General features: G+C 38.1%; 1 protein-coding gene across 1 annotated transcript; it reads right to left on the bottom strand.

Annotated features, from left to right (window-relative positions):
• Nucleotides 1–1,182: 1,182 nt before the first annotated feature.
• On the bottom strand, nt 1,183–3,527 carry LOC107765149 (uncharacterized). The gene is made up of 8 exons (XM_075232415.1): nt 3,269–3,527; nt 2,865–3,106; nt 2,687–2,779; nt 2,513–2,614; nt 2,284–2,398; nt 2,078–2,154; nt 1,628–1,981; nt 1,183–1,266 (listed from the first exon to the last, which is right to left on the bottom strand). The coding sequence occupies exons 1-8, from the start codon at nt 3,525–3,527 to the stop codon at nt 1,183–1,185; spliced, it is 1,326 nt and encodes a 441-aa protein (XP_075088516.1).
• Between the last annotated feature and the right edge of the window lie 8,690 nt (nt 3,528–12,217).

The following is a 12,217-nucleotide window of genomic DNA, read 5'->3' as shown; positions in this document are numbered from 1 at the left end:
CTTATCAGCTTCAATAAATTATTGCGGCTAATCCTCAAAGAATTTGGTACTGAATTTTTTATATGTTCCATCTCCTCGTGTTATGATTCTTTAGAAAGAAGAGTCTTGTAATTTCATTGCTACTTCATTGAGAAATAAATATTTTTGCAGAGACGCGCTAAGGGTTTGCTCGCCGAAGTGGGAAAGGCCTACTCCAATTGTCTTCTGCATCAACTTGCAATGATGCGATGTAGTACATGTTGGCTCGCCAGTGATGAAATATTATCTATCCAAGCCACCAAGAGTAGAGATTTTGTCACCGAGGTTGAAAGGACATTTCATATGTCTCTCTCGCCAGGACGCAACAAAGAGACATGTGTTTTGCTGCAAATCATATAGGCATCGCGTGCATCTCCTTAGGGATATCAAAGACCGTTGTACTCGCAAAATCCTGCAAAAGAAAAATATTTGGAAATCCTCGATGCTAACAATGCGAAGTTTTTATAGATACAGTGCAAATAGCACGATGATTCAGCATCATGGCACTTCAGCTTGACATTAAAAAAAAGACATCGGAAGCAGCACAACAGTCTAGTTCACACTACAAAAAAAAGGCCTAATTGCGGGGGTTATTTTTAAGGTTTGTGGCGGTTTAAAACCCCCGCAATACGTTGTTGCGGCAGTCATTAAAACCCCCACAATAAGAGTCGTCGCAATTGTTTTGCGGCAGTTATTTGCTGACCGCCAGAACTAAGTAGTGGGGGTTACTTCGCGGCGGTTGACCCCCGCAGATTTAAAACTTAATTTTTTAAAAATAATTTTCAGCTACGAATTGCGACGATTGTAAACCTCCGCAATATAATTTTTATTCTTTTTTATTAGCTTATATTTTAAGCTCCAGTCAGTCATAACCTTATTGAATTTTTTAATTCATATATTATTGACAAAATTACTAATTAAGTTGTAAATCATAATCAAAGCAAAAAAAATATATTTAAAAGTAAAAAGATATCGATAACATATCATAAAATCACAAAACGTTATCATAAAATATCATTAGTTTTTAAAACTAAATTGTCAACATTAAGTAGCATCACTCAAAAACTATTTTAAACACAAAACATTCACTCCAACAATCTAACATCAGCTTCAACCACACAATTACATCGTCACAATTAATTATCTAAGACAATTACAATAAAATCAATGGTTGCCTCTAGAATTACTATCACCACATGATCTTCTTGCGTCCATTGGCAAAAAGGGTCCACTGTCCGCATCACTTGGCTGCATAAAAAAATAAAGTATAAAAATCATGTCAGAATCAGAAATTACAGTAACTGTAGGTTCTACTAAATAATGTAAGCAAATAAGTGCAACACTTCAAGCTTCGTTTGTACTTAAATATCAAATTTAGATCAACATTGCAGTCTTTTTTTTTTATTGGACTGAGAAAAAAGATGTTTGTGCATCCTATTAGAAAGTGAGACTAATTCATGCTAGAATCAGAAAGAAAAATATAATAGTGGGAGAGAGAGGAGTTATACAAAGAAAACAGATACACATACAAGAATTGTACTAATCTAAGCCACTCTATCTTTGCAAATAGACAAATTAAAGTGAAAAAAATTTGAAGAACTTTACTTACTGTTGTAGGAGAAATCGTCGAAGGAGAATCAAAGAACCCCACAAACTGTTCTGGTAAAGTCCCTTCTTTCATTATCATATATGCCTTGAAAGCATTCATCATTTGATTGTGAGCATTCATCATTTGATTATGGTTATGTTGACATTGGGACGAACATGAACCTTCAATACTTGAAGAACTTGTACCACCAAAACGAGGTCTTACTTGTTTAAAAACTTTACTAGGGACAGGGCCTAATCCCAAACACCTTACCCTTCCAGAGTGCTCTTTTCCTAGCACCTTACCAACGGCATCATTTGGCGAAATTTGAGACTCGTCTATGGTGCTTTCACTCAAAGCTAACTCAATTTTTTCCTACACATACAAAACTCATTGTCACAACTAAACTAACAGGAATGCATTTGTCTAGTGTCAAAATATACATATCTTAATCCGCATAACCATATATACCTTGACACGCCCACCTGTTTCCAATCTAGGCTTAGTTGTCCAACCTATGTTAGAAGATTTTCTAAAATTTTCATCCCCTTTTTAAAATTTACCCTAATTAGATAGTTCAAATCACTTGCAGATGATATTCACTTGCCCAAAGAAAATATTTCAGTGAGTGAATGCATGCCACCCATATGGCATTTAGATTCCAGGAAACTATGCACAGGTAGCAAGTAGAAAAAGTAGGCAGGACATGACAAGGATGTCAATCATGTAAAACCATATAGTAACGAGGTGATGAGGCACTCTTGAGCAACCCAAGACAATAGCCAACTTTAACTGCAACACACATTAAATAGAACTTAAATGTTGAGTAAACTTCAATTATCTAGCATACTCATTAGTCCTCATGATTTGTTTCTTAAGATAAGCTATGAATTCACAAAAACTTACGCATATTTCTTTTACTTCTTCATTAACATATACTCCATCTTCATTCTTATGAGTAGCAATGTATATTTGAGCTCGTCCAGGCATTTGTCCAGTCTGAGCTATCTATAAATACAAAATCAAATTCAGAATTAGTTACTACTTAGAAATAATTACATAGAAAGTTAATTTACTCACCATTTCAGCCCTTCTCGTAGCGTTGGCTTTGGAACCACCTGTGTGTGGAATCTTCTGTTTTTTTCTATTTTCAGCATTTCTTTTACGCATTTCCTTATAAAAAATATACTTGAAACTCAATTAGAAGAACAAACAATAATATAATTATAAAGACTAGAAGAAGCAGTTGCATAAGTACCTTTGTTGAATCTTTATATTGGTAATCAACAAAAGAAATCCATTGATCTGGCGGAATTCCATCCGGCACATTATGAATAATCTCAGCTCTACTTTTAAGTGGGTCTTCAGATGCACTCCACAAGTTAAGCCTATTTGCAGCCCATTTCTTTCCAATAGATTTATAAACATGTTGTCGTGCAACTGACTCGGTTGTCTTAAAAAAGAACTTGGGCTTAAAGAATAAAACATTGGTTAGCATGTCTATTAAATGCAAGTATAAAGTTCAAAGATAAAATAGAGATATAGTTGTCTTTCTCCAAAATAAAACAGTGATATAGTTCTAAGAATGTAGAGCTTATACCTTTATAATTTGATCGAAGACGTGGTTGAAGTATGAGATAGGTAAACTCGACCATTTCTCACAGTGGATAGGAAATAAAGTGCAGTCACATGCTAAAATTCCACAAAATCCTGAAAGAAGGCCGCGTGCATCTCCAAATGGTTCATCCAGGTAATCAAAATCAACCACAATACGTTCTTCACACGTTAAATATTGCACTTCATTAACTTTCACTTTGAGTTTCTTGATATTTTCTTTTGAATCTGTATAAGAAAAGAGATCAGTTGAATCCATGAGAGAGATGAACCAACTAAAACAAGAAACTTCTGATGTTTTAGCCATGTTTTTCTTTTTGGACAAAAGGATACAAGAATCAAAATAGGGCTCGACCAGACAATCTGCCGCTCTTTTATAGCTTATATAAAATGTCACTATATAGTTGAATTTTTCAAAGAAAAGACGAGCATGCAGGGAAAACCTTCTAATTACTGCAATTGCATCACAAAATTGAAAGTAACCAACTTTCAGGTAAGGTCTAGAGGGACTTAGAAGGGACTGCTGAATATGTACTAATAGTCAAAATTATTTACCTATTGCGTTTACAGTCCAATGGCTCCCAGAACGCTTTCTAGATAAGGCTTGAACTGTTGGACCTTGCATGAAACTTTAACTTGCGGCAAAAAAATTTGGTCTTGAACAGCAATCTCCATTGCTCAAAGTTTTCAAATTTGGCTTCTCATGTGGGTGGAGTCCTTTAATATGGATTAATTTTGAATAAAGAAGCAATACAAGAAGCACAACTACGTCCCCAAGTTATTGCATGACGCGCGCTTGGTTGCTTCTAATTCTATTTTCTACCTATTTAAATTGAATGATCTGCTGCATAAAAGAAGGGAGATAGATATATATATAGAGAGAGAGAGAGAAAATGAAAGTCATGATTCAAGAGAAAAAATTAAGGAGATAAAAAAAAGGAATGAACAAAAGGGCAAGTGCAGGCAGTTCGTGAAAGCAAGTGGAGATGGAAGAAGCTCTAGTATCAATTTCGGTGCTTCGATCCAATTTGACCGAGGAGCTTGATATTCAATTGTGATATAAAACTAGTTGGCTTGGTCCTCTTTTTATAGGAATCTAACAAAGTATGAGCTATAAGTGAACAAAACAAGGAGTTAGAATCCTAGGAGGAAACAATGTTGCCTTGTCCTACAATGTCAAGAAATATTTTTCCTTGTTTGCTTTTGGTAAAAAAAGAAAGAGGCCTAACGTGGGACTAACATGGAAAATTGTCTAACAATTTTCAAGAGTTTTTCATTACTATAATTTACAATTGCTACTTCCAAACTAAAGTACATTGCACACACGTGTTCTACAACCAAAGTATTGGAAGGTTAATTTTTGTTTGGAGTTCGTATTTAGCACTTCACATAAATGTGAAACTATATAAAAGTTCATATTTGACTAGCAGAAGCCACCACAAGTGCTAAAACAAAAATATCAACATTCACTGGTACTTTAAATCTCGTTGTTCGTTTGAGCAAGCCTACACCCCCACAAGCCTTGTAGTATGGGGCATCTGTAGACATATAAAATTTATTGGGTTTAATCCATAAAAAATTTGGATTAAATTCAATTGTGTTAAATAATTAATTTGAGTTTTACAAGTTAAATTAGTCCATTTTATTATTTTCAAGCCCAAGGTCCATTTCATCTTAAGGTCCAGACTCATGCCATGTGTCAAGTGACATGACATATCTAGTCAAACTGCAAGGCAAAAAGATGACGCCACGTGTTAAATGATGTGGCAATTAAAGTCAAAAGCCAAGAACCAACCACAAGTCGACAAGTGGCTAAAATGACATGAGCCAATCAGAATCAAGCAAGAGAGTTCATATGTAACTGGACTGTCCACCCTCGAAAACTATAAATAGAGTGGTTACATAACTCTCTGGGGACATTTAGAGTTGGAGAAGAACACTCCGCAATTGGTTAAGGCATCCACAAACAGAGAGATCAATCATCAAGTGCTTAGTTCTTCAATAAAGGAGTGATCAACGAAGTTCTTCCCAGAGATCAACCCGTAACAACAAAGTGTTGATCGACGTTCTTGGAGAATAAATACATCACAAGGAAGTCTGCATCATCCTACATTCGATAAAGACGCTTCTCAAGCCCTCAAATCACGGAGAATTTTAGAGAGGAGAATCAAGGGATATATAGAATTGTACTCACAAATATTTATCAATAAAATCACTTTTTCTTCATATTATTTTAGTGCAGTTTATTTTTCGTATTACGAAAATTTATTGCGAACAAATTTTGGCACGCTGAGTGGCACCAATTCTGCCTTTCATCTCTCCTTCTTGCAAGTTGAAAGCTACAAATTTCAGATCTGGAGCTACAATGGCCTTCCGCATATGTGATGTTTCATGCAAAGATGCTACTGTTGCCGCATTCGCTGAGCTCAGTCATGTTGGCCCAATCACTCAAAGCAAGTTCAAGGCTAGTGGCTTGGATGAATCCGAATACTTAGCCTCCTTGGAGATGGAAAAGAAGAGCAGATCTCATATGACATTCGCAACTGTTATTTCTGGGGGCAACATCCCATTCTCGCTGTTTGATAAACTTTCTCAAACCTCCTCAAACCTTGGAGGATTTGACGAATTCTTCAGTTTCAACGAAGGTCAATGCCTTGATGATTGACGCAACTAACGTGGACAAAAGGTTTTTCATGATGGAACAAACTATAGAGGTCTTGAAGAAAACTGTTGAAGACAAAGACCTTCAAATCGCTCAACTCATGAACAAATTGGAGGTCTATGCACCTGGAGAGTCGAGTCATGTCCTTCCTCATTCACTTGTCTTCACCTCCCAGAAAACAGTTGTTGAGGAATCATTTCAAAGTTAAACATTCAAAAGGAAAAGCAATTTACCTCAGTTGCGGCATTATCTATCCAACAATTGCAAGACATGATAAGAAACACCATCAGAGCTCAATATGGCGGACCATCACAAAGATGATACAGTTGACAGGCACCAAGCAAAGGAAGGATGAGCCCGTGGTGGATTACATTCATCATTGGAGGACGTTAATTTTGGACTGCAAAGATTGCCTTTTAGAAATATCTGTTGTGGAGATGTGCATTCAAGGAATGCACTGGGATTTTTGTACATTCTACAAGGGATCAGACCGTGAACTTTTGAAGAACAACACGAGCACACGACATGGAGTTAAGCATCGTAAGTCATGGAAAGGCATCTCCATTTGCTGATCAAAAGGAGTTCAAGAAAAATATTGTATCGAAGAACCAAACCAAAGAATCAATGGCGGTGAAAGCAACTTCTGTGAAGGTCACTACTAAGAAAAAAAGTGAAGGAGGATAAGACCCCGAGTCAATATCCAAAAGAGGAGAAGCGTCGTCCCACCTTGAAGGAATTAGAGGCAAAGGTTTATCCATTTGCAAATTCAGACGTACCCATAATCCTTGATGAACTGCTAGACAAGAAAATCATCAATCTCCCTGAATCAAAAAGGCAAGAGGAAATTGGCAAAGTTGGAGATCAGAAATACTACAAGTTTCATCGCGTCATTAGCCATCGTACAGAGAAATGCTTTGTCTTGAAGGAGAAAATCATGGCTCTTGTAAGTGAAGGAAAAATCATCATAGACATGGATGAAACTGCAGAAGCAAATCTTGTAAGTATTGCGCTCAAGGGAAAGAAGTGTTCAAAGTTGCATAACATAACAAGCACTACCTTCTTACAATTTGGAAGATTCGAGCCCGTTGAAATTGATATTCCAAGGAAAACTCTTGAAGGTTCACTAGACCTAGACAATCGCTCCAAAGACAAAAACGATGAGGGCTGGATTCTAGTCACTCACAAGAAGCGAAAACATCAGGCATTTTTTAGGCTACGAATTCCTAATTCAAGAGCGATGATGAGTAATGCAGATAGGCTACAATCACCAAGAAATATCAAATGTTCTATTAGCAAGAATATTAATAGTACCTTATCGCGGAAGTTCTGAAATCCCATCACATTACATGAATTCTTTCCTGGAAAATTCCTTCATGGAGGTCACGTTAGTGCAACTCATGTAGTTTCTAGTACTGACGAAACAACAGAAAGCAATGATGAGCCTGCTCCAATAAAACCACAAGAACATCATGATAACCGAAAAGTTGTCACATGTTGTGCAACAATTTCATTCATAGATGATGACTTGTTGTTGGGGTCTAAGCCACATAATAGACCTTTGTTTGTTGTAGGGTCCATTAGGTAACAATATCTCAATCGCATACTTGTTGATGATGGTTCGGCTATCGATATCATGACAAAGATGGTGCTAAAAAGCTTGGGATCTCTATCGATAAGTTATCCAAAAGTAACCTAACAATCCAAGATTTCAACCAAGGAGGACAACGAGCCATAAGTATGATTCGTATATGATTATCCATTGGTGAGATGAATTCAAACACCCTGATTCACGTCATAGATGCTAAAACATCATACAACTTGTTGCTTGGACGCCCTTGGATTCATGAGAATGGGGTGGTATAATCTACTTTTCATCAATGTTTGAAGTACAGAAGAGTTGGTGAGATAGTCAAAATTGATGCAGACATCAAGCCTTTCACTAAGACGGAGTCATACTTTGCAGACACAAAATTCTACCTAGATTCTTGTGAACCGAAAGTAGAGAAACCATCATTAGATGATGAAGATGAGGTTAAGTCAGAAGAGGAAAATGAGGCTCAATGTACTACCACCAAGTTGCCTAAGAAGGGAACGGAAAAATCTTCATTAAGGTATCATCAACTGAAGGTGACATGCAGACAAAGACTGGGGAGCATCTGGTTTTTCGCTATGTTCCACTTGAGCATCGAAAGAAAGGGCAACCTTTGCTACAAGAATGCACTCCAAAGAAGAAAATGAGTCACAAAGATATCCAACATTTGAAGGAGCATCTGACTGTCCCAGTTGCACAAATCCCATCCTTGACTTATGAGTCTGCTAAAGGCAATCTCCAAGTCGATAAAATAAAAAGGCACTATGATCCTAAGGCCTTCATACTGCTTGAAAAGTCTGGTTATGACTTCTTCAATCTATCACAACTAGTAGAACTCAAAGACGAAGTCACTAGTGAAAAGATACATGGGCTCAATGAGTTCCAAATGAAGTTGAGAAAGTAAGGGCACTACGTCACCACTCTGAAGTTTGGGTTGGGGTTTAGTTTGGCAGAGCCTCTTCAAATTTCATCAAAGAGAAGCAAAGAGATAGATTTGTCACAATACACCTCGGTAGAGGAGATGAAGGAAGTTAAGGGCAAAAAAATAAAACAACGGGCTTCAGTATTTAATCGTATTGGAGGCTAAACCCATTCGGTCTCGGTTTTTGAAAGACTAAGTCACAAAGGTGAATGTGTATCTTCCAAACATCTAAAAGAAGTTTCCACGACCTCAAAGAACTCTATCTTTTGTCGCCTAGGGACCACAAGGAAGTTGACATCTAGAAAGATACTGTCAAAATATAAGGAGCCAGTCCATGAGAAGCGGGATCATTCTGAAGTTATTGCTGACAAAGAAATCTATAGTGCTTTCCCATCACGTATGAAGAGGAAGTCTATTTTTTCAATATCCACAGATGGTCTGCTGAAGGTGCAAAGGAGAAATATTGTTTACACTTTCCAGCCTTGTAAAGAAGCAAAGAAAAAGAAAGAAGCCATGTTGACCATCCAAGGAAGACAAAAAGAAAAGTCAGACTTTGTGAAAACATCCTATCACATAATTGTGGAAGATAGCCCATGCCTTAAAGTTGATGTTGAAGTACATGAGGCTCCCCCTCAACTAGAAGATGGCGGGCAATCAACTGTGGATGAGCTTAAGGAACTCAATTAAGGTACTCCGAAATATTTATGCCTTACCTTTATTAGTGTGCTTCTTACGCCTCAAGCGGAGGAGGAATACTCCAAGTTGTTGACCGAGTACAAACATGTCTTCTCTTGGTCATATAAAGAAATGTCTGGTCTTAGTACTAAGGTAGTTGTTCATCATTTAGGGATCAAAAGTGGAGCACGCCCTGTGAAGTAGTCGCAACACATGTTTCTACCCGAGCTTGTGTCACAAATTGAAGTCGAAGTCAACAAGCTCATCGAGGTGGGATTTATTTGAGAGGCGAAGTACCCATCATGGATATCGAATATTGTACCTGTCAAGAAAAAGAATGGTCAAATACGTGTTTGTGTTGACTTTCAAAACCTAAACAAGGCATGTCCAAAAGATGACTTCCCGCTACCAATTATTGAATTCATGGTTGATGCTACAACAGGGTATGAAGCTATGTCATTCGTGGATGGGTCCTTCGGATATAATCAAATCAGAATGTCTCCAAAAGATGAAGAGTGTAATGCTTTCCGAACTCCAAAAGGGATATATGGATACAAAGTGATGCCCTTCGATTTGAAGAATGTCGGTGTCACCTACCAACGCGCGATGCAAAACATCTTTGACAACATGCTTCATAAGAGGGTTGAATGCTACGTTGATGACTTGGTGGTGAAGATGAAGAATAGGCGTTACCACCTTGAAGACCTTCAAATTATTTTTTAAAGGTTAAGAAAATTCGACCTGAAGATGAATCCACTCAAGTGTGCATTTGGAGTTACATCAAGAAAGTTTCTTAGCTTCATTGTGCATCATCATGGAATTGAAGTTGATCCTGCAAAGATTGACACCATTCAAAAAATGCCCAAGCCAAAGAACTTAAGAGAGCTTTGAAGTTTCCAAGGAAACTTAGCATTCATCCGGAGGTTCATCTCTAATCTAGCCGGACGACGTCAACCCTTCAATCATCTATTGAGGAAGGATATACCTTTTCATTGGGATCAGTCATGTCAAAAGACTTTTGAAAGCATCAAAAAATACTTGCTGAATCCACCTGTGTTAGGAGCGCCAATGCTTGGGAAGCCCTTGTTACTCTACATCGCGGCATAGGAACGTTCACTAGCACTAATTGCTCAAGAGAATAAGGAAGGAAACGAACAAGCCATGTACTACCTTAGCCGAACTCTGATAGGAGCTGAGATGAACTATACGCCTGTTGAGAAAATATGATTAGCTTTACTTTATGCGACAAAGAAGCTAAGGCATTATTTTGAAGCATATATCATCAAACTCATCTCTCGAGCAGATACCGTGAAGCTCGTGATGACTCGACCTGTTCTTTCTGGATGTCTAGCAAGATTGTCCATATTGTTTAACCAATATGAGATCACATACACACCTCAAAAAGCTGTGAAAGGACAAGCACTAGCCAATTTTCTAGTTGATCACCCTCTTCTGGCAGAATGGGAGCTTTCAGATGAGTTTCCAAATGAAGACGTTTTGTTCATCGAAGAGCTTCCACCATGGACAATTTTCTTTGATAGATCTACACGTTGCAATGGTGCGGGGGCAGGTGTCATGTTGATCTCTCCAGAAAGCCAAGTCTTGTCATTCTCTTTTGTTTTAGGTGAAACATGCTTCAACAATGCCGCAGAGTACCAAGCTTTGATCGTCGGTCTCGAAATGGCATTAGAAATGAAGATTCTAAAGTTGTAGATCTACGGTGACTCTAAGCTAATCATCAACCAACTTTTGGGGAGTTACGAGGTAAAGAAGGAAGATATATTGCCATACCATCAATTTCTTATGGTTTACTTGAAAAATTCGATCAAGTGTTCTTAAACCACGTCCCAAGAGAAGAAAATTGCAAGGCTGATGCTTTGGCTCACTTGGCCACGACAATGGCACTTGGAGAGAATGAGTCAGCAAAGGTATATGTGTGTCATCGATGGGTTATTCCTAGACTTTTGGATCTTCAAATCAACGAAAGCCATTATACGTCTGTTCGAGTGATTGAAAAAGAAGATTGGAGGCAACCATTTATAGAATACCTTGAACATGGAAAGTTACCCGAGGATCCGCGACAAAGAACAGACATCAAACAAAGAGCACCACAATTCATCTTCTATAAGGGGACATTGTTTCGCCACTTTTTTGAAGGACTATTCTTGAGATGTCTTGACAAAGAAGAAGCCCTCCAAGCGATGGAGGAAGCACATTCTGGCTCATGTGGGGAACACCTATCTTGTCCTAAGCTCCATTTTCGCATCAAGAGGATGGGCTACTACTGGGCGATAATGGTGAAGGATTGCATGGATCATGGCAAAAGATGTCAAGCGTATCAATTTCATGCCAACTACATCCACCAACCTCCAGAAACTCTTCACCCAACTGTAGCATCATGGCCTTTTGATGCATGGGGACTTGACGTTGTTGGACCACTTCCAAAGTCATCAAAGGGACGGATGTACATATTGGCCGCTACAGACTACTTCTCTAAATGGGCTAAAGTTTTTCCACTCAAGGAGATGAAAAGGAAACCATTGTTGATTTTATCAAGTCATATATAATTTTTAGGTATGGAATACCAAGATACATAATCCCTAATAATAGAACGCCATTTGACAACAAGCTCGTGAAGAGTCAGTGCGGGAAGTTCGGTTTCAAGCAACATAAATCTTCAATTTATAATGCATCCGCCAACGGCCTTGCTGAAGCTTTTAACAAGACGCTTGGTAAACTTTTGAAGAAAGTTGTTGCAAAGAACAAGCGAGACTGGAATGAGAAAATTGGTGAAGCTTTGTGGGCATACTGGACAACCTTCAGAACTGTTACACAAGCAACTTCTTACTCTTTGGTATATGGTGTGGAAGCAGTCCTTCCGTTTGAGAAACAAATTCCATCATTGCGGATCGCAATCCAAGATGCACTCATGTCTGAAGAGAATGCTAAACTTCGCTTAGCAGAGTTAGAGGCATTGGATGAGAATTAGAAGCACAACAAAAACTGGAGTGTTATCAAGCTTGACTAGATAGAGCCTTCAGCAAGAAAGTGCGGCCACGATCATTCCAAGTGGGAGATGTAGTATTAGTTGTTCGACGACCAATAATCCTCAACAAACGCATAAGTGACAAGTTTATCTCAAAATGG

The sequence above is a fragment of the Nicotiana tabacum genome, chromosome 16 (assembly GCF_000715075.1).
Source record: "Nicotiana tabacum cultivar K326 chromosome 16, ASM71507v2, whole genome shotgun sequence".
Taxonomy (NCBI): domain Eukaryota; kingdom Viridiplantae; phylum Streptophyta; class Magnoliopsida; order Solanales; family Solanaceae; genus Nicotiana; species Nicotiana tabacum.
Note: the sequence above shows the minus strand (reverse complement) of the source record. Positions and strands in the feature narration are given on the sequence as shown.

Excerpts from the sequence above, each read along its gene's own strand:
- LOC107765149 (XM_075232415.1), bottom strand. The coding sequence starts at position 3,527 with ATGGCTAAAACATCAGAAGTTTCTTGTTTTAGTTGGTTCATCTCTCTC. Across the intron at positions 2,399-2,512 it reads AAGAAGTAAAAGAAATATGC|TTAAAGTTGGCTATTGTCTT; the intron begins GTAAGTTTTTGT and ends TGTGTGTTGCAG. Across the intron at positions 2,155-2,283 it reads ACTTTTTCTACTTGCTACCT|GGGATGAAAATTTTAGAAAA; the intron begins GTGCATAGTTTC and ends AATTTTAAAAAG.